At 47.7% G+C, this 27724-nt stretch overlaps 2 protein-coding genes across 12 annotated transcripts in view; one reads left to right on the forward strand and one right to left on the reverse strand.

The window, feature by feature from the left end:
* Positions 1-2468, forward strand: part of DENND10 (DENN domain containing 10) — a 40884-nt gene extending 38416 nt beyond the window's left edge. For all 11 annotated transcript variants that reach the window (XM_072740214.1, XM_072740213.1, XM_072740208.1 and 8 more), the window contains one exon: positions 1092-2468. In XM_072740214.1, the coding sequence (XP_072596315.1) occupies positions 1092-1268 (177 nt within the window). In that variant the 3' untranslated portion in view covers positions 1269-2468. The remainder of the gene's footprint in view (positions 1-1091) is intronic.
* On the reverse strand, positions 2300-27511 carry SFXN4 (sideroflexin 4). The gene is made up of 14 exons (XM_072740219.1): positions 27360-27511; positions 25996-26061; positions 24120-24194; positions 22978-23004; positions 22837-22891; positions 20195-20220; positions 19825-19878; positions 19679-19735; positions 19476-19541; positions 18490-18562; positions 17404-17519; positions 12822-12907; positions 11039-11156; positions 2300-5160 (listed from the first exon to the last, which is right to left on the reverse strand). Exons 1-14 carry the CDS (start codon positions 27396-27398, stop codon positions 5083-5085), a joined length of 936 nt encoding a protein of 311 aa, XP_072596320.1. The 5' UTR covers positions 27399-27511; the 3' UTR covers positions 2300-5082.
* Positions 27512-27724: the final 213 nt, after the last annotated feature.

A 27724-nucleotide genomic window follows, 5' to 3' on the forward strand; every position in this document is an offset into this window, starting at 1 on the left:
AAAAGTGATACACAGTATAATGGATGAAAGTGCCTGGCATATCATAGGGGTTTGAAAATATTTGAATGAATGAATGTCAGCAAACCAAGAAAAAAATATGACTTAACGTGACCTTTGGTAAATCCTCAGCCGTGCAAAGCACTGTCAGTCAATAAAGAAGAATAAAGCTCACATGACAAGTGTGGGGTTACTTACCCCAGGCAGAAGAGGACTCTGGGAAGAGATTTGTTCTAAAAACAATACCAGGGTTCCTCAAAAAGTTAAATGCATGGGATCCCTGGGTGGCGCAGCGGTTTAGCGCCTGCCTTTGGCCCAGGGCGCGATCCTGGAGACCCGGGATCGAATCCTACATCGGGCTCCCGGTGCATGGAGCCTGCTTCTCCCTCTGCCTGTGTCTCTGCCTCTCTCTCTCTCTGTGTGTGACTATCATAAATAAATAAAAATTAAAAAAAAAAAAAACGTTTAAAAAAAAAAAGTTAAATGCAGGGTTACCATAGATGCAGGAATTCTACTGGGTATATATCAGAAAGAATTGAAAACAGGGACTCAAATAAGTATTTGTACACCCAGGTTCGCAACAAAATGTGGTATATGCATAGAGTGGAACATTAATTATTTAGCCTTAAAAAAGGAATGTGGTACAAGATGGATGAACCTTAAAAACATTATGCTAAGTGAAAGAAGCCAGACACAAAAAGACAAATATTTTGTGATTATACTTACAAAAGGTACCCAGAACAGGCACATTCATAGAGGCAGGAAGTAGAATGGAAGTTACCAGAGTCTGGAGACTGGGATCGGGAGTTACTGTTTAATGGGTACAAAATTTCAGTTTGGGATGATGAAAAAGTTCTGAAAGTGGATAATAGTGGTAAAACACTGCTGATGTGGTTAATGCCGCTGAATTGTACACTTAAAAATAGCTAAAATGGCAAAAACATGCCGGTTTTTCAAAGTTGTTTTAAGTTTCATTTTTCTTAATTTATAAATAGTCTGATAAACTTAAAAAACGGCAGGAGAACTCTTGGAATGCAACAGCGAATCATCTTTTTTGATGCTAACGTATGGCATATTTTCCTGTTTCATTGAAGGATATTTCCCTAAAAACGAGAGAAATCTTCACCAACTTGGAACCATTTTCAGAAGTTTCTGGTGACGGAAAAAAGCTAGTTCTCAATTTTGAGGCCCTGAAGCAAAGACGATTTCCACCAGCAACAGAAAACTTCCTTTACCATCTAGCAGCAGCCGAGCAAATGCTGAAAATCTGACTGTGACGTCACTGATGAATGATAGAAAGCTCTACCATGATTATCCACTAACTATGTAAAATACTGAAAATAACAAAGGAAATTATATATTTTTAATGATTAATTTGCAAGTATTGAGATTTGACCCGAAAGGGCCCTGAAACAGATTTGAAAATTCTTCTGTATTTCTCCTGATTGGTTTCATGCCTGGGATCAGTGTTGGACAAAGTGCTGTAACTACCATATATAACGTTAGCAATGGCGTGGTATCCCGGAGTAAGAGAGAAAAAGCTCTGCCAAGTTCTTGTACAAATCACAGCAAACCTAAAAGCCTTCATTATTCTAAGTTCCAGTTATCTCATTGTGTAGCCACAAACTAATGGTTTATTTTCAGAAAGCTGCCTGAAATTTTGCTTTATATTCTTCTAGGAAGAACTTTTATTCCTCATGAGGAACTCTACTTTCTGAGCCAAACTACTAAGTTTTCTGCAGAACTCTCTAGAAGATCAGAACAGATCCTGCAGTTGCACTTTCTTGTAAAAGAATTTTTTTTCTTGGCCTTTGAACATTTTTGCCTATATTATGAGGATTTTGCATAGATTTTATACTTGAGTAGACAACTTTAATAATCCATATTTATACTGTTGCAGAGGTGGGCATTTGGCAAACTTAAGCCACTAGTCCTCGTTAATTAACCCTGTTGCTAGCAATGTTCTTTTGAAAAAGATGCCCGTCCTATGGTAGAGTAAAAGAAGCCCATTTTGTATGTACAAGTATGAGTGAACAGCAACTTCCTGTGATTGCAAAGGCCAAAACTAGAGAGTGTCTTCAAACTTTAGTAAAAGTAATTTAGTCACTTATGAAGGGAACTGTTCTTGTTCAGGTTATATATCTTTTTCATAGTTGGAGACCTAAAAATTGCAAAATAAGCATGGAGGTCTAAATTATGTATTTGTTACTTTATTCCATGTATTCAAATTAGTTACGAAAGGTTATTTTACACTCACTACTGTTGTCCTTAGAAATCTTGCCCGGAGAAAATGTTTGCAAAAAAATCTTGTCTTTATCAGATTTTCATTTATTCTTTGTTCAGACATTTGTTGAGTAAAAATAAAAAATAGCCTTTTCTCCTCCTTCCCTAGGTGGGGGCAGGGGAGGATGTGAAATGAGGTGATGTTTCTAGAGCAAACAATTGAAAATTAAATCTGCACTTTATGAAAATGAGTATGAACATCTTTTATGTCCCTCATTTTTTATATTACTATATCAGCTAATGATCAGAGTTAAAATTACAGATTTATGATGCAGAAATAAAATGGGAATGATACTCGAACAGAAGTTTTAGGCAGCTGAAGAATTGTGTTCTCTTTCTGTAATTGTCCCCAACTCTGAACAAAAGATAAAACCCTCTTGTCAATGCAGATGTGCTGGCGGGGTTCTACAAGATGGAACATCTCCCTGCATGGAGCCTGCTTCTCCCTCTGCCCGTGTCCCTGCCTCTCTTGTGAATAAATAAATCTTAAAAACAAAAAAAAGATGTGTTGGAAAGTTAAGGGTGTCGGGCTCTATTCCTCCACCCCTGGCTTGCCTCCTATGCCCCTGCCCTCACCTACTCCATCCCCCACTTCCTAGGGCTGGCACTTCAGCGTCTTCTCCTTTGAAAAGATGCCCTCGCATTTCTACTGTCACCTGTTACTAAGTCTCCACTTGGGGCCTTGGTATGTTGTGCTCTTTAATTTTTAGTGTCCACCCGTGGCTATACTGAGCCATCTGGTATAACTTTTTTTATTTTTGAAGATTTTATTTATTCACGAGAGAGAGGCAGAGATACGGGCAGAAGGAGAAGCAGGCTCCGTGCAGGAAGCCCGATGTGGGATTCGATCCCAGGTCTCCAGGATCATGCCATGGGCTGAAGGCGGCACTAAACCGCTGAGCCGCCGGGCTGCCCTGGTACAACTTTTTTAAGTAGGCTCTATGCCCAGCATGGAGCCAAACACGGGGCCTCAACTCAAGAGCCTGAGATCCAGACGTGAGCTGAGCTTGTCAGCTTAACTGACTGAGCCATCCAGATGCCCCTGGTAGAACTTTTTTTTTTTTACTCATTTGTGTTCTTGGAGGCTGTGGTGAAACCCTTTTAACCAGAGTTGAAGAGAACCATCATCCTGGCTTCAGGAACACTGAAGAACAGATCTAACCCTAACCCTTGAAGACCTGGGGCAGACTGTTGGAAACAATCCTCCAGATGTCTGGGCGCCTGCTCTGCCAGTGTCGAGGCACGGTGTTGTATCCTGAGGCTTCCCTGATGCACAAGACACACTTGCTCTCAAGGCACTCAGTTTACGGGGGCTCAGGGACAACTGACAGGCTAGTCCACGGTGGTGTGGCAAGCGCTGGATACCGCAGGAGTGCTACGGGAGCACAAGAGGGGGCACCTAATTCAGTACTGTGAATCCCGGAAGGCTTCCTGGAGGGAGTGCTGCCCAAGTCAGAGCTGATGCATAAGCAAGAGTTAGCCTGGCAAGGAACAGCTGATAGGAAGGTGCAGGAAGGAAAGACAGCGGAGATGAGGAACCAGTATTGGTCCAGAGTGAGGAAAAGGAGGGGCAAGAGATGAGTAAGGTAAGGGCTCTTGCCTGCCTGGCAAGGAATTTGGACCGAAATCCGATGCACAGGGAAGCCACTTGAGGCTTTTAGGCAGGTGCTTCTCTGAGCAGGCGTGGGCGTGGGCTGAGGAGCCAGAGGACGTGCCGCTACCACCAGCAGGGGATGCTGTCGGCCTGGGCGGGTGGTTAGCAGCGGCCCAGGGGGATCGGTGCTTAGAGACCCCATCGAGGGAGGAGTAAGGCTGACGCAGCGATGGTGGCTGATGCTACGGTGTGAGTGGCAGTGCCACTTCCTGAGGCCGGGAGGAAAGGACGGTGTCCGGCGGCTGAGTGGCAGAGGGCCCGGCGCAGCTGGACGGGCGCCCACGGCTCGGGGCAGCAAGGGCCGGCGCTGGGTCTGAGCACCCGGCAGCGTGGCGGCCCGGCGTCGGGGAGCGGCCGGAGGGGAGCAGAGCGGAAGGCGGGGTGGAAGCAGTGAGGGGAGGCGGTCTTTGAAAAAGTTTGGCTCTCGAAGGATGTTTGCTTTCTCGGAGGCTGGTGACTCAAGGAGTTCAAGTGCTCGGGGGAAGGAGGGGGAGGCTGGAGCGAGAGGAGGCGCCCCAAGGTCCCAGGAGGGAGGGGCCCAGCTGCCCTCGCCGGGGGGCGGGTCTCCAGATCTGGTGCCAGGCGGTCCCGCAGGGCCCAGTAGTCCTGGTTTTCGGCGCGAAGGAGGCAGGGTCTCGGGCAGTGAGGAGAGAGGAGGCGGCGGGTGGCTGAGGGCAGGGGTTTAAGCAGCCCAACATGGGGGCAGCTGGGGAGGGAGAGGGCTGCTCTGGGGCTCCGGGGCCTTCAGTGCTCCCCAGCCGTTCCCTGGTCTGGGAACGTTTACCTGGAGGCTGGCTGTCAACAGAACACCTGGCCCTGGGCTCCAGGGACCCTCCTCCTTTATTTTTTCAAATATTCAACTCTCTTCGCCAAGTTTATTAGTCATTTCACAGTATCCTTCAGAGGCCGATGAACACTCAGACATCAGCCCTCCCCGGGCAGTCCCGCGGGGGCAGGTCACGCAGGACAGCCTCTCCGTTCTCTTCTCTACTTCCACCCGGCCTTGAAACGGTCGTGGCCTGTGCAACTGTAAGCCTGTGGGCGCAGACGCCCGGTTCCAGACCTCCGGCCGGCTTCTCGGAACCGACGCCTCAGCAGAGAGGAAGGTGTCCAAGCAGGAACCAAACAAATTCACCGGGCACGCATCCCTATACGCCTCTGTGGTAGAAGAGCTCTGTGTCTTCTGTCGCAGACTGAATTTCCTTCTCAAGCTCACTGCACTGTATCTGAAAAAGTAAAATCCTTCATATTTATATTAAGAAATTTCTCGTTTTCAAAGCTTAGAGGAGAATTTCAGAAAAGCATCTCTTTCCCAGTCCCAACTTTTTCGGTGATAGATAGCAAAACATGTAACTTCTGGAAAACTCTGTTACGGAGAATTGCAAAGATAAACGAACTCAGAAAGAATATAACGAACCCTCCTATGCCTCTGGATCCACCTTGAATCAACAAGGCATTTTCAAGGTCCAGCAAATGCCAAGACTTCCTTGGGTGTTGGTGGGGAGAGGCTCAAGAGGGGAGACGGACTCCTTTTCCTGCCTCTTCTCTGGCCTCTGAGAGTCCCGCCCCTTTAAGTCTTGCACAACCCACCCACTGCCTTCCAGAGTAGAGCCTGCTACCTCAGTCTGGCCGTGCAGGCCCCGCCCTCTGGCCCCAAGCGTCTTGCCAGTCACACTCAGCCACAGGTGCCCAGCTACTGTGGACTCTTCAGCTTTCCCTCACCCCCACTTGGAATGCCCTCTTCCCTCCCCATCTCTGCCTGTTCAAATCCATCCATGTTCAAAGCCTACCTCTTCCATGCAGCCTTCCAGGATCCGCTGGCACCTCCTCTTTCCCTAATGTCCCCACGGCCTTTCAGTCATACTTACTTTCTAGCAGGTAACCCGTTGTTTCCATATGTGACACGTCACCCTTCCTGCAAAAGCCAGTGACAGACGGCCATGTGCCCCACCCACCTGCTCTCTTCTATAGCAGCAGAATCTTAAATAGGTCTGGAATAAAGACCTCATTTCCCAGCTTCCCTTGCAGCAAGGCTTGGCCACATGACTAAGTACTGGCCAATGTGACAGAAGCAGAAGTGCCACTTGGCCAAGTGGAATGAGAAAGGTGCCATCTTGCACCTCGAAGATGGCGCCCGAGCCTAGGGATGGTGGCATGCTGAGCTGGGAGGCATTAGACCCCTGGGGTCTCTATGATGCATAGCTGCCTTACTGGGCTGGCTACCTCGCCGTAGAGAGCAAAATGGAAGATCTCATGTCAAGCAGGAGCCTGTGTCAATCAATGATGTAAGCAGTTAAAGGTATGAGGTATCGCAGGGACCACCATCAGCTGACCCCCCAGAACTGGTAACAAGTAGAAGCACAGGGCATCTGCAAGGGGCCCAAGACCAAATTCATCCATCCATCCATCCATCCATCCATCCATCCATCCGAGAGATAGCACACACAGGTGTGACAGGAGGGGAAGGCCAGAGGCAGAGAATGAATCTTAAGCAGGCTCCATGCCCCGTGCAGGGTTGATCTCACGAGTCACGACTCTTAACCCACTGAGCCCCCAGGTGGCCCCCCCCAATTAAATCCCTTTCAAAAGGGAAAGATTTTTGCATCAATTTGTCAGGGTCTTCAAATGTGACCTCCCTCTGAGCATTTCGGAAAGGCGGCTGCTGCCGAAGGCTCTGCGTGCTTGGCCTCCGAACGGAACTGAGAGCTGCTTGAACAGAAGCAGTAAGTGTGAGAGCCGACCCGGCCCAGACTGAGGCCTCATCTCAACGGCGCGCCCACAGACTGACTTTGCGTTTGGTTCGTTAACTTCCTACACCCCCCGTTAACCTTGCCTGTCCTGTGGCTTGCCTCTGTCCCGTTCCGTGTGCTGTGTATGAAGCCAAGTTTACTCGCGTGGTGAAATGCCAATGAGTTTGGAATCCCGAACCTGCTTTATAATTGTGATTACTTTGCTTTATGACTGAGTAAAGCTGACACTGCGGAAAGACACAACTTGCGTGTGCACCTGCGTAGTGTGCCTATGACACTCATGCTTTATGTGAAGGAGAAATAAACTTCCCCCTTGTTGAGGGCACTGTTGCCTTGGATCGCGGTTACGACCAAATGTAATCCTAGTTAATACAGAGCCCTTCCTTCCCTGCACCCTGGTTACTGGCATCACACCTAAAACCACACATGTGGGCGCCCCTGTGCGTCCCTTGGTCTTCATTTTCACCCCCAATCTGAATGCTCACAAGTTCTAACTTGTCCAATTCAAATATTTCTCTTACCTCCTACCATGGACTTACTCCAAACTGCCCATCACCTCCAGCCAGAGAGTACTTCTACAACCCCCTACGCCTCCCACCTACAGCATGGCACCCAAAGAGTGCTATTTCTAAAATACAACCTAAGCCACTCCTGTGCCATTTTTTAAAAAAAGTTTATTTATTTGAGGGCAGCCCTGGTGGCCCAGCGGTTTAGCGCCACCCTCAGCCCAAGGCCTGATTCTGGGGACCCGGGATCAAATCCTGTGTCAGGCTCCCTGCATGGAGCCTGCTTCTCCCTCTGCCTCTTTCTCTGTGTCTGTCATGAATAAATAAATAAAATATTTTTTAAAAATTTATTTTTTGAGAGAAAGTGAGAGAGAGAGAGAGAAGGAGCAAGGAGAGAGCAGTGAGCCTGCACGGGGCTCAGTATGGGGACTCCAGGATCACTACCTGAACCAAAGGCAGACGCTCAATCGACTGAGCCACCAGGCGTCCTAGGCAGATTCTTTAAATGTAGAAATATGAATATTTTAGAGCAGGGAGTTTGAACTTTTCCTTGCCAGACAGTAAATATTTGAGGCTTGTAGGCCATAGGATCTCTGTCCCAACCACCCAACTGCCAGCGTCAGTGCATATGTAAATGAACATGTAAGTACATAACTTAAAAAACACAGAGAGCTGATCCATGGTTATAGCTTCCTGACACCTATTTTAAGTAATTCTTTTTTTTCACTTTTACCACAGACTCTGTCTCTTTTATTTTTTTTAAGATAAGATATATTTGAGAGAGAGAGAGAAGGAGCAGGGGGAGAAGGAAAAGCAGACTCCCTGCTCAGCAAGGAGCCTCATATAGGGCTTGATCCCAGGACCCTGAGATCATGATCTGAGCTTAAGGCAGATGCTTAACCGACTGAGCCACCCAGGCGCCCCATGCCACTCCCTCCTTGAAACATCTCCCTCATTGTCTCCATATAAAGTTCTATCACCGTGGGGGGCATGGGAGGCCCTTCACCCGCTGGCCCCGCTACTCCATAGCTGAATAACCTACAGGGAAACTTCATGTTTCTCCCGAGCCCCAGGCTCCTTACCTATAAAATGAGAATACAAACTACCTTGAAAAGTTATCTTGAAGACAAGACACTAACTGTGTGGCACAGTTCCCAGGACACAGAAGGTGCTAGATAAACCAGAAGTCACACTTGTTAAGGGTGGGAATACCCTGCAGCCTCTTCTTTCTCACACACAACCCATCTGGGTCTAGGGAGCCCGGGATGGACCACACCAGAGCACATCTCCCTGCTTTTGTACCAGCTGTGCCCTCTGCCCACGCTGCCTTTCCCCAGCGCGTCCCCTGCCACTGTCCCCAGCCCCTGACCATTGACGCTGCCTCTGTCATGTCCATACCGCCCCGTCTGTGTCTGTGTTCCCCTGCAATCCCACTGCGTCTGCAGCCACCTGTGTGGGGAAGTCTCCCTCACAGGCCCGAGGACCCAAACACATCCACTCGGCCCTGTAACTTTAAGTCTGGTGGCCGCCTGACTCAAGAAGGCCAGTGAGAATGGTGGTGGTAAAGGGGGAGAGGGTTGCTCTGACCCCTGACAGGCTGTCCTGGATCTAGGCTTTCCTTAAGAAGGGTGACCTCGTGCCCCAGAGGCCCCAGCCATAGAAAGCAGCCACTAGCCAAGACCAAAATGGTATCACAGTAAGGAACCAAGTTACTCCTAACACCGGAAAAATGTATCCCAGGACCCATGATGACATGGACGAGACAAACTAGAAAGGCTTGATTATCTAACAGAAACTCATTGGTTCTAGATTCTGACTCCCCTATGCCAGCAAAGGGAGCTCTGCGAAAGATTCTCCCCTTGGACTTCTTAAAGCACACCACCCCGCACCCTCAGCCAGGTCAGGATTCCTGGGCTCTGTGGCTCCTTGTCCCCCTATTTCCTCAAATCAAAGCCCGTGGTAGCCACACGTCATTGCTTTTTCTTAGCTAGTCAAGGGCAAGACCCCATTTACTCTGGGCTGACCCCAGCACCTAGCTGCCGGTGTGTCAGGGGAGGCCCTCTCTAAGTGTTTGCAAGATGAACACAAGACCCCCCGGGGAAATCAGACCAAGGCAGCAGGATGTCCCCCAAGATTTAAAGACTTCTGCAAATGACCTAAGCCATCTGCTTCACTCGGAGTACCAACGCAATCCGAAGTAATTATTTACAAAGGATTCACTTTTATTGCAATCTTATTTTGACGAGCCATGGTCTAATCGGTGGGCCTGTGAAAATTAAAAATATCTTCTAACGGGACATCTCAGTGGTTAGGTGTCTGCCTTTGGCTCAGGTCATGATTCCGGGGTCCTGGGATCAAGTCCTACACTGGGCTCCCCATAGGGAGCCTGCTTCTCCCTCTGCCCATGTCTCTGCCTCTCTCTATCTCTCTTGAATAAATAAAAAAAAATCTTTAAAAGAAAATCTTCTAACATTTTATTTTAGTGAGAAGCTGCCCATCCCATCCTGTCATTTATCACCCTTAGAGGGATCCCTGGGTGGCGCAGCGGTTTGGCGCCTGCCTTTGGCCCAGGGCGCGATCCTGGAGACCCGGGATCGAATCCCACATCGGGCTCCCAGTGCATGGAGCCTGCTTCTCCCTCTGCCTGTGTCTCTGCCTCTCTCTCTCTCTCTGTGTGACTGTCATAAATAAAAAAAAAAAAAAAAAAAAAAAAAAAATTAAAATACCACCCTTAGAGCTGTACCGCAATGATCTAAGATGACTTAAAGCTTCTCTGTTATGTGCTGGCAAAGTCCCCTGAATTAATGATTCTGTGAACCTACAATTAGTGTAATTTGGGTTTTGAACAAGCTCATTCCATAAATTTAAATACTTTTTTTTTTTTAAAGTTAGGAATTACCCTTAGCTTTCTTTTTTTTTTTTTTTTTAATTTTTATTTATTTATGATAGTCACACAGAGAGAGAGAGAGAGAGAGGCAGAGACACAGGCAGAGGGAGAAGCAGGCTCCATGCACCGGGAGCCTGACGTAGGATTCGATCCCGGGTCTCCAGGATCGCGCCCTGGGCCAAAGGCAGGCGCCAAACCGCTGCGCCACCCAGGGATCCCTAAATTTAAATACTTTTGAAGACATCATTGATTTTTAACTTCAGTGATAGAAACAAGCATTTGAAATTTTCAGCGAAGACATGCCAGAGACCAGAAATGTCTATTATATCAACAACGTCCCTGATAGCAGCAACAGCCCTCTGAGAAATACTACTATCTTCAATTCTCTTAAACAGATATGGAAACAATCTCAGAAAATTTAAGCAACTTGATCAAGGTCATAGAGGAGCTGGGAATTTGAATCCAGGTAGTTGGACTCATCATGAATTATAATATATCCCGGGCTATAGAACTGCACTAATACAATAGCCACCGGCTGCACGTAAGTACATAACTTAAAACTAAACAAAAATATACATTCAGTGCCTCAGCCACAGTCGCCACCCTATAAGTGCTCAGCAGCCATACACGGAGAGTGGCTGCTGTATTAGCACAGATATAAAACATTTTCATCTCTGCAGAAAGTCCCATTGGATGGGGCATTACCATGGAATATTAAGAGGTATTAAAAATATCTCAAAGGTTTTTTTAAATGTCCCAGAAAAATGCTTCTGATATACTGCTAAGACAAAAAGAATCCCAAATTGCACAAGTGATCTGGGGGGTGGGATTAAATAATGTTATTTTTACACTTTTGTAAACTTTGCAGATATTTTAGAATTATTTATCTTACTCTTATAACGAGGAAAAGAAAAAGTGTTTGTTTGTTTTTTTGAGAAAAATTTGAATAGAGGGCACTTACCCGTTCAATTTGTGGGAATATACTAAAAGAAACTGGCACCATCAATCCCATTACTAAAACAGTACAGGCCAGCTTGAAGGTCCACAATGACCATGGATGTTGCCGGAAGAACTGGGTCCTGTAAGAGACAAGGTTACAAGGCTTTTTTTAGAGGCTGGCCCTCAGCTCTGATGTCTCGTGTGTAGCCAGCCGCTGGTCCATGGTTTGGTCCCCACTCCCCAGCAAACACGCAAGACCAGCAGGCATGCTGACGGAGCTCACTGTGCGTCAGGCCTGGAGTAAGCAGTTCATGGGCGTTGCCCATTTGATCCTGAGCAACCCTCTGAGGTTGTGTTATCATCGCCCCTTTCACACAAATGAGGACACAGCCACTGACTGGCTGGCTGGCTAAGTCACTTGTCCAAAATCCCACAGCTCAAAAGTGAGAGGCCCGACTCTAGATGCTGGTCTCCGCTGACACGGTTGGGACATTCTGACCCTGACCTCTGAGGGTGTCAGAAACAGTGCGGGAGGATGCGAAGAACCTCAGCCTGGGAGCCCCAGGTCCTGAGTCCGGCCGGTGTCTGCCATGGAGAAGCCCGAGGTGGTCTCAAGCAAGTCACTTCCTGAGCCTTGGGTTTTTTTCATAGGAAGAATGAAAGGGCTGAGCCAGAAGAGCCACTAAGGTCAGTCTGGCTTGGATATTACTGTGGCTGCAGAGGCCAGTGGGAAATGAGCGCCATCTCTCCTCCCAGGTAGCTGGTGCCACTATGTGGGCTTTAAGGAACAGGTAGGGGCCGCAGCTTTCATGGGAGCCCCAGCTCTGACCCAGCCAGAGTGCTCTAGAAAGAGCCTGGGCCAGCAGAAGTCTCCACCCCCACCCAGCCGATGGACCACGGGAAGTAACACTTGGCTTGAAGCCGCATGCTGCTACTTCTTGAAAATATGCTGTTCCGTGGTCCTAACAAAGGCTTCCTAGCTCGCCACGCTGGACAGAGGCGACTGGTTCAGGTGACCTCATCTGGCCAACCGAACCCTTCCCTGGGAGTTTGTAAACTGAGTGGAAGACATTCCTTGCCTTCCCTGGGGGTTGCTGTTTTTAGTCCCTCATCAGGACTCTTTGAGGACATGAGCCGGGAGGTGTTGGCAGGCACATCCTTCATCAACACGAAGGAGCCAATGTGTGGCAGGACAGGAGGAAGCTGACACTATGAGGAGGAGGAGGAGTAGAGCTTCTGCTCAGCTGCCATAGGCTACGCCCCTGCCCGGACCCAGGATCTAAAGCAACACGTCTGCCTTCTGGCTGAAGCTCCTGCATGCTGGGCTTCTCACACTGGCTGGTCCCCAGGCCTTCCTCCTAATAGGCCATTTTTTGCTTTTCCAAAGAGATGACCGTCCACTGAATCTGAGTCCCTTAGGCTGACTTAGCACGTTTGCCATAAAGGAAGAAGACAGGCTGGAGCAATACTCACAGCACAACAGAGCTTGGAAAACCTGCAGATCAGCTCAACTCAGCGTTCAAGACCTGAGGGGCTGTACCTCAGCAGGTGCTGGGACATGCCTCAGAACACAAAGCTAACTGAGGAGGGGGCCTGGGCGAGAGTCCAGGGTTAAGGAATGTGCACCTCTGGATTTCCACACCTGCCCCTAATCAGTCCAACTGTCTCAGCTTCAATGAAGAGAGATTAAGAAGATGACTGAACCAACTTCTTCCCATCCCTCCCACCAGGTTCAGTGTTTGACACTCAAGGATCTTGAGGGTTGAATGTTTATTCCTACCCGGGGAGCTGAGTATGCTTCTTACCTTACAAAATAGTGTGAGAAGACTTCAGGAATAAAAGCTGAGGTCCCATACAGCACTACCCTGGATGATGCTGTATCTCTAACGGCCTGGCGGAAATGGAAAGGAAGCATCTTAGCACATGGAGTGAGACTATTTCTGGGGATCCTGCAACTCAAGACAGAGATAAGCAAACAGTAGCTCTCCTCTCTCACTTAGAAAAATACTGTGCGTGGAGAGAGGCGGAGAGAGGCTGTGGCCCTCTCGTGCACATGGCTGGAGGATGGCTGGGGTTGGTGCCAGGAGTAACTAGAGATGGGATTTACCTCCCAGCAACTTCACTATTGTCTCCCCATCAGTCCACTAACCACCCAAATAAAATACCAAGTACCAGCAAAGGCAGCTTATAGAAAAATCGTCTCCTAGAACCAAAGGGTAGTCCCCTCAGTGGAAATGCTGGATTTGCCACTGAGGACTGCTGCCACTGGCCTCCCGATCTTGAGCAGCACCCCAGCTACTTCCACCCTTTCCAGTGAGGAACGCTCCAGAAGTCTAGCTCAGAGGGCACTGGCATAGCATCATACCCACATGGGCCACGCACGAGTCCACCTGTATGCACGCACCTTTCGCTTGTGTAATTGAGTGTGCTATAAAGTCTCACTTTGCACATATACAGTTTATAACATTTTGTCATCTTTCCTATAATGCACTCAACATATTGAACGTTTAAACATGCCATCGTATGGGTTACATGCACAAAGTCACACGTTCTCAAGGGCAATGTAAGAGAGAGACTCTCAAGGGACTTCTGACCACAGGTGACACTCGCATGCTAACTACAGAAGCCAACTCCTGGTAAGATACAACGCCCCATACAGCACTGCCCTGCACAAGATGGACAGGCACACATTCCACCACCCCCTTCCCACCGTGTCTCTTCCACTCCTGGCTTCAGGATGTGACTACAGCCCGCCTTCTGGGCTCCTCTCTCTTGCTCTCAAGTGCTTCTTACACTGACGCTTACTCATCTGATTCCTCTGTGGGGAACGCCTTTCCCCGACAAGGACAAAAGGACAAGGAGGGTGGCTCTTCAAACATACACTTTCAGGGGGCACCTGGGTGGCTCAGTCAGTTAAGCATCTGCCTTCGGCTTGGGTCGTGGTCTCCGGGTCCTGGGATGTAGCCCCACATCAGGGAGTCTGCTTCTCCCTCTCCCTCTGCCCCTCCCTCCTCCTTATGCTGCTCTCTTGTTCTTGCTCTCACTCCTAAATAAATAAATAAAATCTTTAAAATAGGAAAATAAATAAACTTTCAGGAATATAAAATAAAACTGCTCCACTTCAGGAAGAGAAAAGTGGCTGCTGAGGGTGGTGCGTTTCGACGTCAGTGGGGCAAGGCCCCCCTCAGTCTGCCTGTGTGCCAGGGGAAGACACTGCGAACCCAACACCCATCCTGAGGGGCACCGGGACACATGTCACAGTTCACAGCTGAACGGCTTCCAAGGCCAGTCAAGGGAAAACAGCATGGATTGGCCCCTGAAATCCAATCAAAGGTGCCCTATTACAATCAGATATTGCTAGTTGCGTAGTTTCTGAAATTTTAGCCAAAGACAATCAACGTTTTAGTGACAGGGAAATGATGAAAGAATGCTTATGCTTACGCACAGTGGCAGACTCTATTCTTAAGAGGAAGATAAACTTAAAAAAAAAAAAAGAAGCAGACCATCAAGTCTTTCTTTTACTCTAAATCGGCCTTCATGCAAAAAATGAAGTTCCTCCTGGAGAGGCGGACTAGATACCCAGACAGCTGGCGGGGCCTGAGGCTGCCTCTCCTGGGAGGCTGAGCACTCCCAGCTCCCGGACAGAAGGAGTCTGTGGCTGAGAGCGTGGCCAAGCGGAGCAGAGCCTAGCACCACACCTGGCGGGCACGCAGGCTAAGTGCACCGGCTCTCACTCTTCTCTTCAGCTGTGGGCACAGTTCACAGCAGCCCTAATGTCCGCAGGTAAAGGACCTGAAGAGAAATGCAGGGCAGCCGGGTGGCTCAACGGTCTGGTGCTGCCTTCAGCCCAAGGTGTGATCCTGGAGACCCAGAATCGAGAACCATGTCAGGCTCCCAGAATGGAGCCTGCTTGTGTCTCTGCCTCTCTCTCAAATAAATAAAATCTTAAAAAAGACAGAGAGAGATAGAGAGAGAGAGAGAGAGAAATGCAAATAGATGTCCACCTAAAGACTTGCACAGGTTCAGGGAACCCTGGGTGGCACAGCGGTTTAGCGCCTGCCTTTGGCCCAGGGTGCGATCCTGGAGACCCAGGATCGAATCCCACGTCGGGCTCCCGGTGCATGGAGCCTGCTTCTCCCTCTGCCTGTGTCTCTGCCTCTCTCTCTCTCTCTCTCTGTGTGACTATCATAAATAAATAAAAATAAAAAATTTTCTTAAAAAAAAAAAAAAAGACTTGCACAGGTTCAGAGCAGCATTATGCAGACTTGCCCCAGACTGGACACAGTCCAGATGCCCACTGCCTGGGGGAAGGGATATGCAGATGTGTCGGTACATCCATAGGTACATCCATAGGATACAATGCTGCCCAGCAGTAAAAAGCAACAAACTGTTAGTAGGTACACGGTACAGGTGGATGAAGCTCAAAAGTCAAAGAAGTCAGACCCAAGAAGCACATGTAGGAGTTACTAATGTGAAATTTCTGAAAAGTCAAAATTATGAAGGCATAAAGCAGATCGGTGTTTCTCTGGGGCCAGAGATAGGAGAAGGGAGTGATTCAATGGGCATAAGGGAAATTTTTAGGACGAAAATGTTCTAAATTTGGTCATTTTGGTGGTGGTGATAGCTGTGCAACTGCTTACATTTACTCAATTCATCAAACTACACTCTCACAACAGGTGAATTTTATAGTATGTAAATTATATCTCAATAAAGCTATTAAAAAGGTCTCCTTAGGGTGGCTCTTGGGCACAAAATCTTTATTTCAAAAATGAGGTATTTTATTTCTGACAGCCAATTCTCCCCTTGTTACCTGTAATTACTGAGTCTCTGCTGTAATTCCTTTAGAAAGGTGGCCATTATTTTCAGACATGCCACGAAATGGTCGGGCAGGAATCTGATGGCACGTATCTGATGGTTTATAATTCAGCTCTGTGACTCATGGATAGGGTTTAGAGGAGTGCTTTGTGAGCTGAACAATGATGTATTTACTGACCGAACGAGCAGCCATCTTTTCTGACCTCCTCTTCTGCTAACACACGGGACAGGAGGATGTCCTGACAGTCCGCTCGGACGCACACGCCGTAAGAAACTGTTCCCTTCACTTTGAATCGGGCTGTTCTGTGCTGTTCCTCATGCCATTTGCACACAACTGTCTCACACTGCATTCTTTAGCTAATGTCACTTCATGGAAATCATTAAAAAAAAAAAACTCACCTGCTGAAAAAGTATTTTTTAATAAGTTCACACCCAAAATAAGACCCCTCTAGGCCATTCCAGTTTCTTCAACCTGAATGTACACAGAAGCCACTGTGCTACATGGATCAAAAGAATAAACTATTTAATAATAAACCTTATTAAAAATTGAGGCCTTTTAGAGGAGTTCTGGTCAGAGCACTAGATTTCCTCAGGCATTTTTTTTTTTTTAAGATTTGTATTTATTTGAGAGAGACAGAGAGCAGAGAGGACAAGCAGGGAGCGGGGAGAGGTGCAGAGGGAGAAGGAGAAGCAGACTCCCCTTGCTGAGCGGGGTCAGGGTTCGATCCCAGGACCCTGGGATCATGACCTGAGCTAAAGGCAGACACTTAACCAATGAGCCACCCAGGTGCCCCTCCTCAGGCCATTCTCTATAGCAAACTGGTCCTCCAAGATGAAGACTATAAGAAAATCTGTTGTGAGGTGGAAAAGAAATGCTTCTCTTAAACCCAGAGAGGGAATCTGCTGACTTCCACAAGTACAGAGCAGCCTGTATGGTGGATGCTGAACTGGAAACACCAGGTCTCACCCTCAGAGAGCGGCCATGGGTTTGGCAGAGGCCTATCCGTGGTGGTCTGTCACACACATCAACCTGGCTAGGCTAGAGCACCCAGGAATTTAATCAAACCCTAACTGATGTGCTGCCGCCTAGATGCGGTTAGCATCTACAATCATTTAACTTTAAATAAGATTACCTTCCATAGTGTGAATGGGCCTTGTTCAAACAGATGGAATGCCCTGAGAGCAAAATCTATAAGGTTTTCCAAAAAGAAGAAATTTTGCCTGAAGACCATGGCATGGGCTCCTGAGTTTCGAGCCTGCCTGTGAGCCCTATAATTGCATGAGCCAATTACAATCAATCAACCAATCAATATCCTATTGGTTCTGTTTCTCTGGAGAACCCAGACTAATGCACCATCTTTCAAACACTGTGGTGCAAAAAAACCAAAACCAAAACCAAAACCAAACAAACACTGTGGGGAAAAATGTAAAACTACTCCCCTTCACATAATGAGGGAAAACCGGATAAGGAAAAGTTGAAGGGAAAAAGGATTTTGTTCCCAGCTCTCAAACTGAAAACTCCATGCTCCACCCAAAAGGCAAGCCAGCTAGGACTCCATAGTGTCCCCCTACCTTTGTCCCGGCTTTTCTGGAATAGCCCATGACATGGCCTTCCTTGTCCATGACTTCAATCCCTCGAATGGGCTCAAGACTTCGGACTGCAACAACATTCACTGCACTGATGTGGGCTGTGGGTGTGAAGAAGAAAATGCACAACAGCGGGTGAGTTGGGTCCAGCAAAGGAACGTCTTTTCTCGTGTCAAGCCTCTTTCTCTGATGGCTTCATTTCCCCAACCCTCAGGTAGTCACCTGGCATGCTCTGGCCAGCCAAGCTCTGTCGTGGGGGCTGTGGAGCTGGGTCTGAACTGCTGGCCTCCCATTCTGGGATTCTGCCCACAACCTGGCACCAGGTTCCAGCAACCCTGAAAGTCCAGTCCAGCCCCCCGACAGGATTCCAGGACAAGTCCCTGCGTCCTTGAACTACACGTGCCAGGTACTTCCATAGGATACAATGCTGCCCAGCAGTAAAAAGCAACAAACTATTAGTAGGTACATGGTACAGGTGGATGAACCTCAAAAGTGAAAGGTCTGGCCAGGTTTCTATAACATTTTCCCATATTTTACCACTGATATCATTCTGACAACTCTCAAACTGTTAGGATTTTCAAACTCAAATTTGGAGCGTGAACCAGTGAACTTGCGGGCTGGCAAACTTAAAACAGGTGGGCTAAGATCTCTGCCTTTCCCTGACTTCCACTGGAGTCAGCCCACCAGGCTGGAATTCCCCATGCTGTCACCTCGTCTGTGTATGACCCTTGGGCAGTTGCTTAAAGTCCTGCCTCAGACTCTTCATCTGTAAGTGGAATAACATTGCTACCCACACATCTTGTCAGGAATAAGTGAAATAATGCATGCAGAGGGCTTGCACAGTCTTTCAGATGCAATTTGTGTCCCTGGGTTTGTGTTCATTCCTTGACAGTGGGAAGCACAGCTACAGAGCAAGGGCCACCTCTCAACCCAAGGTCCTAATTTGGGCCCAGAGGCCCCAGGAAGCTGCAAAACAGCAGCGGTCATTCGTCACCATGGAGCAAGGGACGTGGCTGTCCCTGAAGATGTAGGAAGGCTCAGAGACCACAAGGTTACATGCTTCCTGCTTACTGAGAAAGATGATGGGAAGGGCTCTTTTCAACAAAGCGTTATTCAGCCGCAGCTGGAGCAGACGGGGAAATAGCTAGAAAAATAAGAGAAAAAAATCATTATTGCATGGGACCAGAAAATCGGCTCAACATACACAATAGCACAGGTCAGGCCATGGCAAGTGCTGTCTGTGTATTTTTTAATTCTTGCAAAGTTGAAGTGTTCTCCCAATCATCAGAGGAACACGTGGTGGCTTAGGGAGGTAACTTGTCCAGAGTCTCTGAGCCTGTAAGAATCTGAGGCAGGGGGCAGCCCGGGTGGCTCAGCGGTTTAGTGCCGCCTTTAGCCCAGGGCCTGATCCTGGAGACCTGGGATCGAGTCCCACGTCTGGCTCCCCGCAGGGAGCCTGCTTCTCCCTCTGCCTGTGTCTCTGCCTCTCTCACTCTGTGTCTCTCATGAATAAATAAATAAAATATTAAAAAAAAAAAAAAAAAGAATCTGAGGCAGGATGCCAATGCAGGTTTATCTGACTCTGATGTCTTTATTTTTAACTATCACAGTGTCCTGACATCCAAAGCAACACAAAATTTGTATAACACATTTATGTAGCATAAGTAATTTTTTAAAAAAAGTTAAAGAGTACTGAGTATATGCTTATACTCATATTTGAGTATAAAATTTGGGAAATTTTATAAATTTGGGAAATGCTTATTATGCACAAATTTGGGAAATGCTTATTATGCACAAATGCATAATATGCATAAAAATTTGGCCACCAAAAATTTGGGAAAAATTTGGGAAATGCTTATTATGCACAAATGCATAATATGCATGTGCTTATATGGAGATGCTTATTTAGGGGGTGACAGGATTACAAGTGACCACTTCCTTTCTTATGTCTTAGCCACACTTTCTAAATTGTTTACATTGAAACAAATCTGTAATTCAGAATAGTTTTTATTGTTCTGAAGAAAGAAAAAGATTTTACAGATTTTTAAAATACCCACTCCGAAAAAGGATGAAGAGGCAATCACTCCTGTCCCTAGCAGTAGACTCTCGTATAGGTGACGATTCTAAGGAAGAATCAAAAGTAGGTATTTAGCAAATACCACAGTTTTACCCAGGAAGGATAATTAAAACATGCAAACAAACAAAAAACCCCAAAGAAATCACACAGGATTACATATCCTCTCAGCCTCATAATACTCACATAACTTGCGTTTCCATTGACAATGTTGAACGCTGTAGTGTAGGTATAGAAGGAAATCTGCAGAAAGATAGAGGCACACAGATCACACACTAGGATCATTCGGGCACAACAGAATTCAGTCATCATGACATAGAAATAGTTTTTACCTGAGGTAAAATCAGGGACTTCAGACTTTTTACTGACAGCATGGAGAAAAATATCTTTAAAGAAAATAAAGAAAATATCTTTTAAGTGTTTAGAGGGAAGAGGGAGCTTGCCAGGGTAAAGAACTTCCCAGGGAAGATGCTGCGCTGAGCCCCCGACCCACCACCCCCAGAAGCTGGGATGAGGCTACCAGGCAGGCGATGGGTGAGCGATGCTCAGGGAACACCGACAGGACACTGGGGACACCTGGGGACACCTGGGAGTGGTCCCTGCCTCCAGGACATATGATGTACCAGGGCAGGGCGGCTGAGGAGTATGTACTCCCAAGTGCATCTTCCTAAACCTGGGGTCTCATAAAGGCAGCTGACTCACCATGGGTGCCGTGAACGGTAGGAGAGCTGGCAATAAAGAAAAGGGGGTTAGTGGCTGCCGCTGCCCAGGCCGAGAGGGGATGAGGGGGGAGGCCCAGAGGGGCACCACCCCCCTGCGAACCTCCCCTCGGGCGCCCTGAAGGCACAGACACCGCAGGACAGTGTTTACTCATTTTTTATTTTTCCTAATAATAACTACGTGCATATGGCAAGCATTTCTGTTAGCACAGCCCAGAGAGACCGAACGAGGCCTCCCCCCTGGGAAGGCCCACTTAGAAGGCAAGTGGCGTTAACCTGTTCCTCCTTCCACACGAACTTAGCACATCCGTGATACTGTCATTTATAGGAAGAAACCTGGATTTGCTCTTGGTCCCTGTTCCTAGCACAGAGATCCTAAAACCTTTGGAATTTCCTGAGAACAGCAGTAAAAAAGGTGAAATGGGGGTCTTTTTTTTTTTTTTTAACCCTAACCAGCCCCCTTCCACCTCACCTGAGTTTATGTTAACAAGGGGACTTACGGAAAGCCCCTAGGGAGGGGGCTGGTTGCCAGGGGAACACCCAGGTGACCTGTCAGCCCTACCTGCTACCTCTATCTCCAGGGACAAGGAAAGGGGCTGGAGGCAGGGCTAATCACAATGCCAAGGATTTTAGTCAACCATACTAGTAGAGCCGCAGGTTCACACTGTTTCTGGGCTGCTGAGCATGCAGCCAGGTGGTGGCCTGGAGAGGGTGTGGAAGCCCCCCCTCCCCCCGCCCCCAGCCCACCTTATTCTCTGCATCACTTCCATCTGTTCGCTTTTATAATAAACTGGAAACCTAGTAAGTAAACTGTCTTCCTGAGTTCTGTGAGCCATTCTAGCAATTTCAAACCTAAAGAGGGAGTTGTGGGAATCTCCAATTTATAGCAGGTTGGTCAGAAGGACAGGTGGGAATCTGGACTTTCAATTGGCATCTGAGGTAAGGGGATGGTCTTGTGGGCCTGAGCCCTTAACTCGTGGGGTCTGTTGCTGTCTCCAGGTTGATAGTGTCAGAATTGAGTTTGTGAAGGCTGAGAAAAATTAAGGCCATCCCACCTCAAGTTTAGCATTAGCACAAGTACAGCCATCTTAGGTCCCTGGGAGTAAGAGCTGAACTTTACAGGAAAAACTGCTGATTGTCCTAGGCAGGTAATCCCATATCAGAAAGACAATAAAGCTCAGAATGCCCTCGGCAGAGAATCCCATATCAGATCTTAAGAAACTCCCCCACCCTTTTCCCCATATTGGAATGGAAAAAATTCCTCCACCCCTTCTGAAGATTCCCTAGACCAGCCCATAAAAAACCCAGCTGTAACCCACTTCGGGGTCCAAGTCCCTGCTCTGCTGTTTGGAGTACACTTGGACCCAAGCTCAAGCTTGGTAAATAAACCCTCATGTACTTGCATCGGTGTCGGCTCCTTGGTGGTTTCTCGGATTCGCAATCTTGGGCACAAGTTAAAACTGTAGGATAGGGATCCCTGGGTAGCTCAGCGATTAAGTGCCTGCCTTCAGCCTAGGGCGTGATCCTGGAGTCCAGGGATTGGGGATTGAGTCCCACATCAGGCTCCCTGCATGGAGCCTGCTTCTCCCTCTGCCTGTGTCTCTGCCTCTCTCTCTCTCTCTCTGTTTCTCATTAATAAATAAATAAATCTTAAATAAACAAATAAACAAAAAAACACTGTAGGACACCTGGCTGTTGCCACAGAACTGAAAGGTATAGGAAAAGCCTGCACATCTGATGTCAGAAGTAAAGCATCAGGGGCACCTGGTTGCCTCAGTTGGGAGTGCACACAACTCTTGATCTGGGGATTGTGAGTTTGAGCCCCACATTGGGTGTAGAGATGACTAAAAACAATAAATAACTAAAAAAAAAATGCCAACTCATGTGTGTGGGCTTAAAAAAAAAGTGAAGATTGAGAGGAGAAACAAGTATTTTTCCATCGTGATGTCTATCAAGATAGATGCAAACTCCCACATTCTCTTATCCTTGCAGTACTTATTTATACAAATAGGATCACTATATACTGTTTTATACTTTGCCTTTTTTCCCCCTTAATACTAGTTCCTGAAGATTCATCCTTCTACATTAGTGCATAGGATTTACTTCATTCTTTTTAATGAATTATTTAACTATAGTCTGAATTGCTGGATATTCACATTGTTTTCAGTTTCTTGTTTCTAACAGAGAGAATTTTATAGTTAAAAAGGCCCTGTACAACCATGGGTTTTATTCCCCTCCTCATAGTTAAGAGAGAGAGAAGACTACACGGAATCCAAAACACTTATGAGTTACAAGTTCTGGAACCATCAATGGAATGACTGGTTGTGTTCCTTGGGGAATGACAGAGCAAAGCAGGCTGCAGACCCAGGCCTGTGCCTTCACCCCCAGCCCCCAGATCTTTCCACAGGACTGGACACAGCTCTGCTCCCAAACCTGCTCTACTCCTCTACCAACCCCAGACTCTTCAAACATCCTTTTTAAGCTGTGGTTTCCAGACTCACGGTAAAGAAATCCTTCTAGGAAAAATAAATAAATAGACAAATAAATAATAGGGCAGGCCAGACTCTTTTAACTGTTACAAACCATGTTTGCCCAACCCACTTCCAAAAATTAGAATCAGCTCACCTGCAGGTCGTAAAGGAACAGGGATCAGTTTGCTGCTGTCAGGATGCACTGTTGACTTCACAAGGGTAAACACAACAGTTAGTCTGGTGTTTGGTTTTGTTTCCCCAGGAAGCTAAAAATTAGGAAGGGACTGAAACTTACGAGACTTCTCTTCCAAGCTTCTTTTATCTAAAAAGAGAAAAAACAAGCAACAGCTTTGAAAGGCAAATTGGCAGCAAAGAAGAAAAAAAAAAAAAACTCAAGTCTCATTTCTGGGGCCACCTTTACTCTGCTTTTCAAGAGTGAAGGCCAGAATGGTTCCATGCCACATGACTGGAACAAATAAAAATAAATGAATCAAACAAACAAAAGAACAATAAGCAATGAGATGATCCACAGAAAGAAAATGACCACAACATTAAAAAGTCCTCAGTATCAGGACTCCTGGATAGCTCAGCGGTTGAGCATCTGCCTTTGGCTCAGGTTGTGATCCTGGGGTCCTGGGATCGAGTCCCACATCAGGCTCCCTACAGGGAGCCTGCTTCTCCTTCTGCCTGTGTCTCTGTGTCTCTTATGAATAAATAAATAAAATCTTTTTTAAAAATAAAAATAAAAGGTCCTCAGTGTCTCACCTTGGAGAGGACTCATGGCCAACACCTAACTTATCCCTCAGGTGAGTCCCTGAATCCAGCCTGCCCCTGGCTCAGAGAAGAGCAGGCTGTTTGCAGGGGACGCACCGTGCCATTGGCCAAGGCACCTGCCTCAGAGCCAGGCTGTGAGCCCAGAAGCCCCACCAAGTTCTTAAAAATAAATAAATATGTGAGCTTTCCACAGGCTGCCTCACAGGACTGATGTTTGTGGGCTCTGGAAAGCCCCATACACCACAAGACAGATAACAAATACTTGGTTTAATTCTTTGGGCAGGAATATAGCCCTAATCCGAAACAGTACCTCTAATGAGAAATAGATTCCGACTTCAGAGGCCCGCCTGAATTCTGGAGTTTGCCATGGGGCTCCAGGGATCAGCCACAGAGAATCCCCACTAATAATCTGAGCATAGGACCTATGATTTTTTTTCTCCTTAACAGTAGTTCTTCCTACTAATAATCTGGTTTATGAGAATGGATTCTAATTACATCTAAAAAAAACAAAACAAAACCAAAAAAACAACCTAACCCAGTTTTGGAAAGCAGATCCCCTGGGCAGTGTCTCCCATGACAAAACTCCACCTGATTTCAGACCATGAAAGCAAAATCTCCTGAAAGCAACCACATCCAACCTTGAACCAAGCATAGAAGACATACCCTTGGGTCCTCCAAGTCACGGATGGACGCATCTTCATTTGTTAACAATAGTTGCCTTGATTTTTCTATTTTTTCCTATAATCAGACAGAAAAAAATCGAGCAATGATCTCAACCTTGTTTCTTTTTGTCCACAGATTTAGGAATCACATGCTCATGCACACCTGATTTTAGTGCAACATGTAGCCAAGGCTCTCTACTCCCTGCGTTTCCAAGAGGATAATAGTCCTGTGTGTCACTCGGATTCCTGAGCTCAACCCGCTGGTGCCTCCCCTCCCCCTCCCCCCAGACAGCTGTTGTCAGCTGTCTCTGTGAGCACTATCGCCAGCGGCCTGGCTTTAAAAGTTAGAAACCTGGAAGTCCCTTCTCTCTCTCACTCCCACATCTGATCGGTTCAGGCTTACTTCCTCTCTTCATTTTTTTCTTAATTTGAGTAAAGAGACTTAAATACAGAAAATACAAAGAAATGAGTACATATGCACAATCCCCTCACCCAGAATTAAGAACTGTAAACACTCAGTTATATTTGCTTCCAATTTTTTTTTCCTAAAAAGCCATCATCCCCAGTTTCACGTCTCCCCATTCTCTGAGATAACCACTATTATGAGTTCAAGGTATTAACTTCCAACCCACTTTTTTAAGTTAGATATACATTACAAATACATGTATCTGTAAAGAAAGATGTAGTATTGGGTCTTTATATTGCAATTTCCATAAATATTGTACTTTATGCATCCTGCTTTTTCCACTCAACACTGTAGATGTTTTTCATTTAACATCATATATATTGTGTCTCCACTTAATATTATACATTGATAATTAGATCATCACTTTTAACTTTTTAATAAAAGTATTCCACTGTACGAATATACCACATTATGTTTCTCTATTTCCCTGCTATTGGGGATTCAGGTTGTTTTTCTCTATTATAAACAAGGCTGCATGAGACATCTTGAGCATAAGGATGGGAGTGTCCCTGTGGGTCTGGGCCTAAAGAATGATTGCTGGTGATACAGTATCTCTTCCTCTTGAGCCCTCAGCCACACCTGTTTCAAACCCTCATCTTTGGTTGGACAGCCAAGCCATCCCCTGAACAGATCACCTTACCTACCATCTGGTCCCCTCTGATTACTCGCCACATGGTGACCAAAGAGACCCTCTGGAACTCAAACATCCCCACCTCACCCTGTAGGCTAAATGCAAACCCCTCCCCTCTGAATGCACACAAGGCTGGTCAGGAAATGCCTGGTTTCTTTCCTGCATTAAAAGTCACACTGAGGGACGCCAGGGTGTCTCAGTGGTTGAGCACCTGCCTTTGGCTCAGGTCATGATCCTGGGATTCTAGGATCCAGTCCTGCATCAGGCTTCCTGCAGGGAGCCTGCTTCTCCCTCTGCCTATGTCTCTGCCTCTCTGTGTCTCTCATGAATAAATAAATAAAACCTTTAAAAAAATAAAACAAAATAAAATAAAAGATAAACTGGACAGCATGCTCTGTCCCTGGGCTTTGCTTACAGTCCCCTCTACCTGGCCCTTCCTGCCTACCTCCTGCCTCCTGGCCTTCCCTCAACACCCTCCCCCAGTTTCCTGCCATATCCCTCCCTTAGATCCCGAGATCTAGGTCAGTGACCACCTTTGTCAATCCTCCTTCCATACCAGGGGGTGTTGTTTTGATCCCTTTTCAACCACCAGCACCTGGCTGAGAGTTTGGTGTTACCTGTCTGCTCTTAACCTTCCAATCTAACAAGCTCATTTGGAAGGAATAAAACCATGATAATATATATGGGTTCGGTTTCAACTGCTGTCATAGGGAAGCGAAGTCTTTACATTTCAGAATAAAATGTGAAATTTCTTATCTCTGAAAACAAGGAAATACTTACAACTGAAACGACCAAATTTGTAGGATCCAACAATTCTGTCCACTGAAGAAATCTCTGAATAAAAGACTTAAGAGAAAAAAAAAAAAACTTATGAGGGAGAACACCAGGTTAATGGTGGCAGGAAAAAAAAAGAGATATATGGTAATAAAAACAACATTATTTTTGAGACCCCAAGAGGGTTTTCTAACTGAAACACCTCCTGGAATCCTCCCAACATCCCCATCTTACAGGTGAGGAAAGAGGTGTAGAAGAGCTCATGGAAACCCAGCCAGGATAAGACTCAGCAGCATATGCTCTTAACTACTCCAATATCAAATTACTCTTGAGGGTTAAAAGCCCAGACTTTGGGGCCAGATGGGCCTAGTCCACATCCCACAAATGACCTTGAACCTAATACCACGAAGGGTCTCAGGATTTCTTTACCCCCTTATCATTGTTATTAGGCTTCACTTTCGTCATAAAGAACCAGACACCTCCAGCAAGGCCTCAGTGAAGGCAGCTTGGTTCCCACACGGAGGAAGCATGGCTTGCTCCCAACCAGTTTTGGTGCAAAGTTGAGGAAGCATGAGCTCCCTCTGCCTTTCAACTTCCTCACTTAAGAAAACAGGTTTGGGCCCTACTTTAGGTAAGGCTGAAAGAGAACCCTCTAGGGTCACACTGTGCAGTTAACCGCACGTGGCTGTGGGGCCTTGAAACGCAGCCAGGCCAAACTATGTGTAAAATATACACCAGATTGCAAAGAACTTCCTAGAAAAAAAAAAAAAAGCATGTAAATATCTCATTAATAAATGGTTATATGTTGAAATGTTAGTGTCTTATATTTGTTGGGCTAAATACAGTATGCCATTAAAATTAATCTCAGCTCTTTCTTTCTACCCCCTTGAACGCGGCCACTAGAACATCTTTAAAGGGCCGACAGGCTCCGTCACGCCTCCACCGGCAGCGCCGCCCAGGCACGCCCCAGGCGGCCCGCAGCCCCGTGTCCCCGCGTCCCCAGCGGCCGAGGCCCCGAGGTTGGAGGCCGGGCGCTCCGGGGGCACCTGGTCCGCCCCAACCTGACGCCCAGCAGCAGCCACGGCGGCAGACGCAGGCACCTGAGGGGAGGTGACTCCTCAGGGCGCGGTGACCTTGCGGCGACCCTCGCGGGCCAGGCCTGGGGCAGGGGTGACGGGCGGGCCCCGCCGCGGCCGTGGGCACCCGCACTCTGCGTCTCCCCGTCGTCCCCGCCCGGACCCGAGCTGGGGAGGCGGGGGGCGCGACCACGTGGCCTGCCCAAGGTCACCCGGGCCGGCGGGCGGGCGCACGCGGCGCCCCCACGGGGCCCAGGGCCACCCCGCCCCCAGCCGCGCCGGCCCGGGCCCTACTTGACGCTCGGCGATCCAGAAGCGCACGTTGGGCTCCATGAGGGCGCCGCCGCCCGGGCCCGCCTCCCGCCTCCGGCTCCGCTTCCCGGGACCCGCGTCGGGGCCGCAGAGGCAGCGGCCGCCGGGCCCCGCGCGGAGGAGGAGCCGGCAGCGTGCCCCGCCCCGGGCGCGCGCGTCCCCGGTTCCCGCCGCCCGGTCCCGGCGCGCCCGCGGCTCCGCGTGGCCGGGGGGCGGGCCCGGTGCGCCCGCTGCCTGCTGTCCCCGCGTGCCACCCCCACGCACCGAGCCTTCCCAACCTCACCTACCGGGTAGGGTGGCTGCGCCGCTTCCAGGCCCTTCCAGGCCCTTCCAGTCGCCCGTGCGAA

The sequence above is a fragment of the Vulpes vulpes genome, chromosome 15 (genome assembly GCF_048418805.1).
Source record: "Vulpes vulpes isolate BD-2025 chromosome 15, VulVul3, whole genome shotgun sequence".
NCBI classification, from domain to species: Eukaryota; Metazoa; Chordata; class Mammalia; order Carnivora; family Canidae; genus Vulpes; species Vulpes vulpes.

Bases quoted from the DNA above. Each gene is read 5' to 3' on its own strand.
- SFXN4 (XM_072740219.1), bottom strand. From the start codon at position 27,398: ATGGAGCCCAACGTGCGCTTCTGGATCGCCGAGCGTCAA. The intron at 17,520-18,489 runs GTAAGCAGGAAG...TCACACCCACAG, and splicing joins CCTTCCCATCATCTTTCTCA to CCCACATCAGTGCAGTGAAT. The intron at 11,157-12,821 runs GTAAGAAGCATA...TGTCTCTTACAG, and splicing joins TTCTCACACTATTTTGTAAG to GACCCAGTTCTTCCGGCAAC.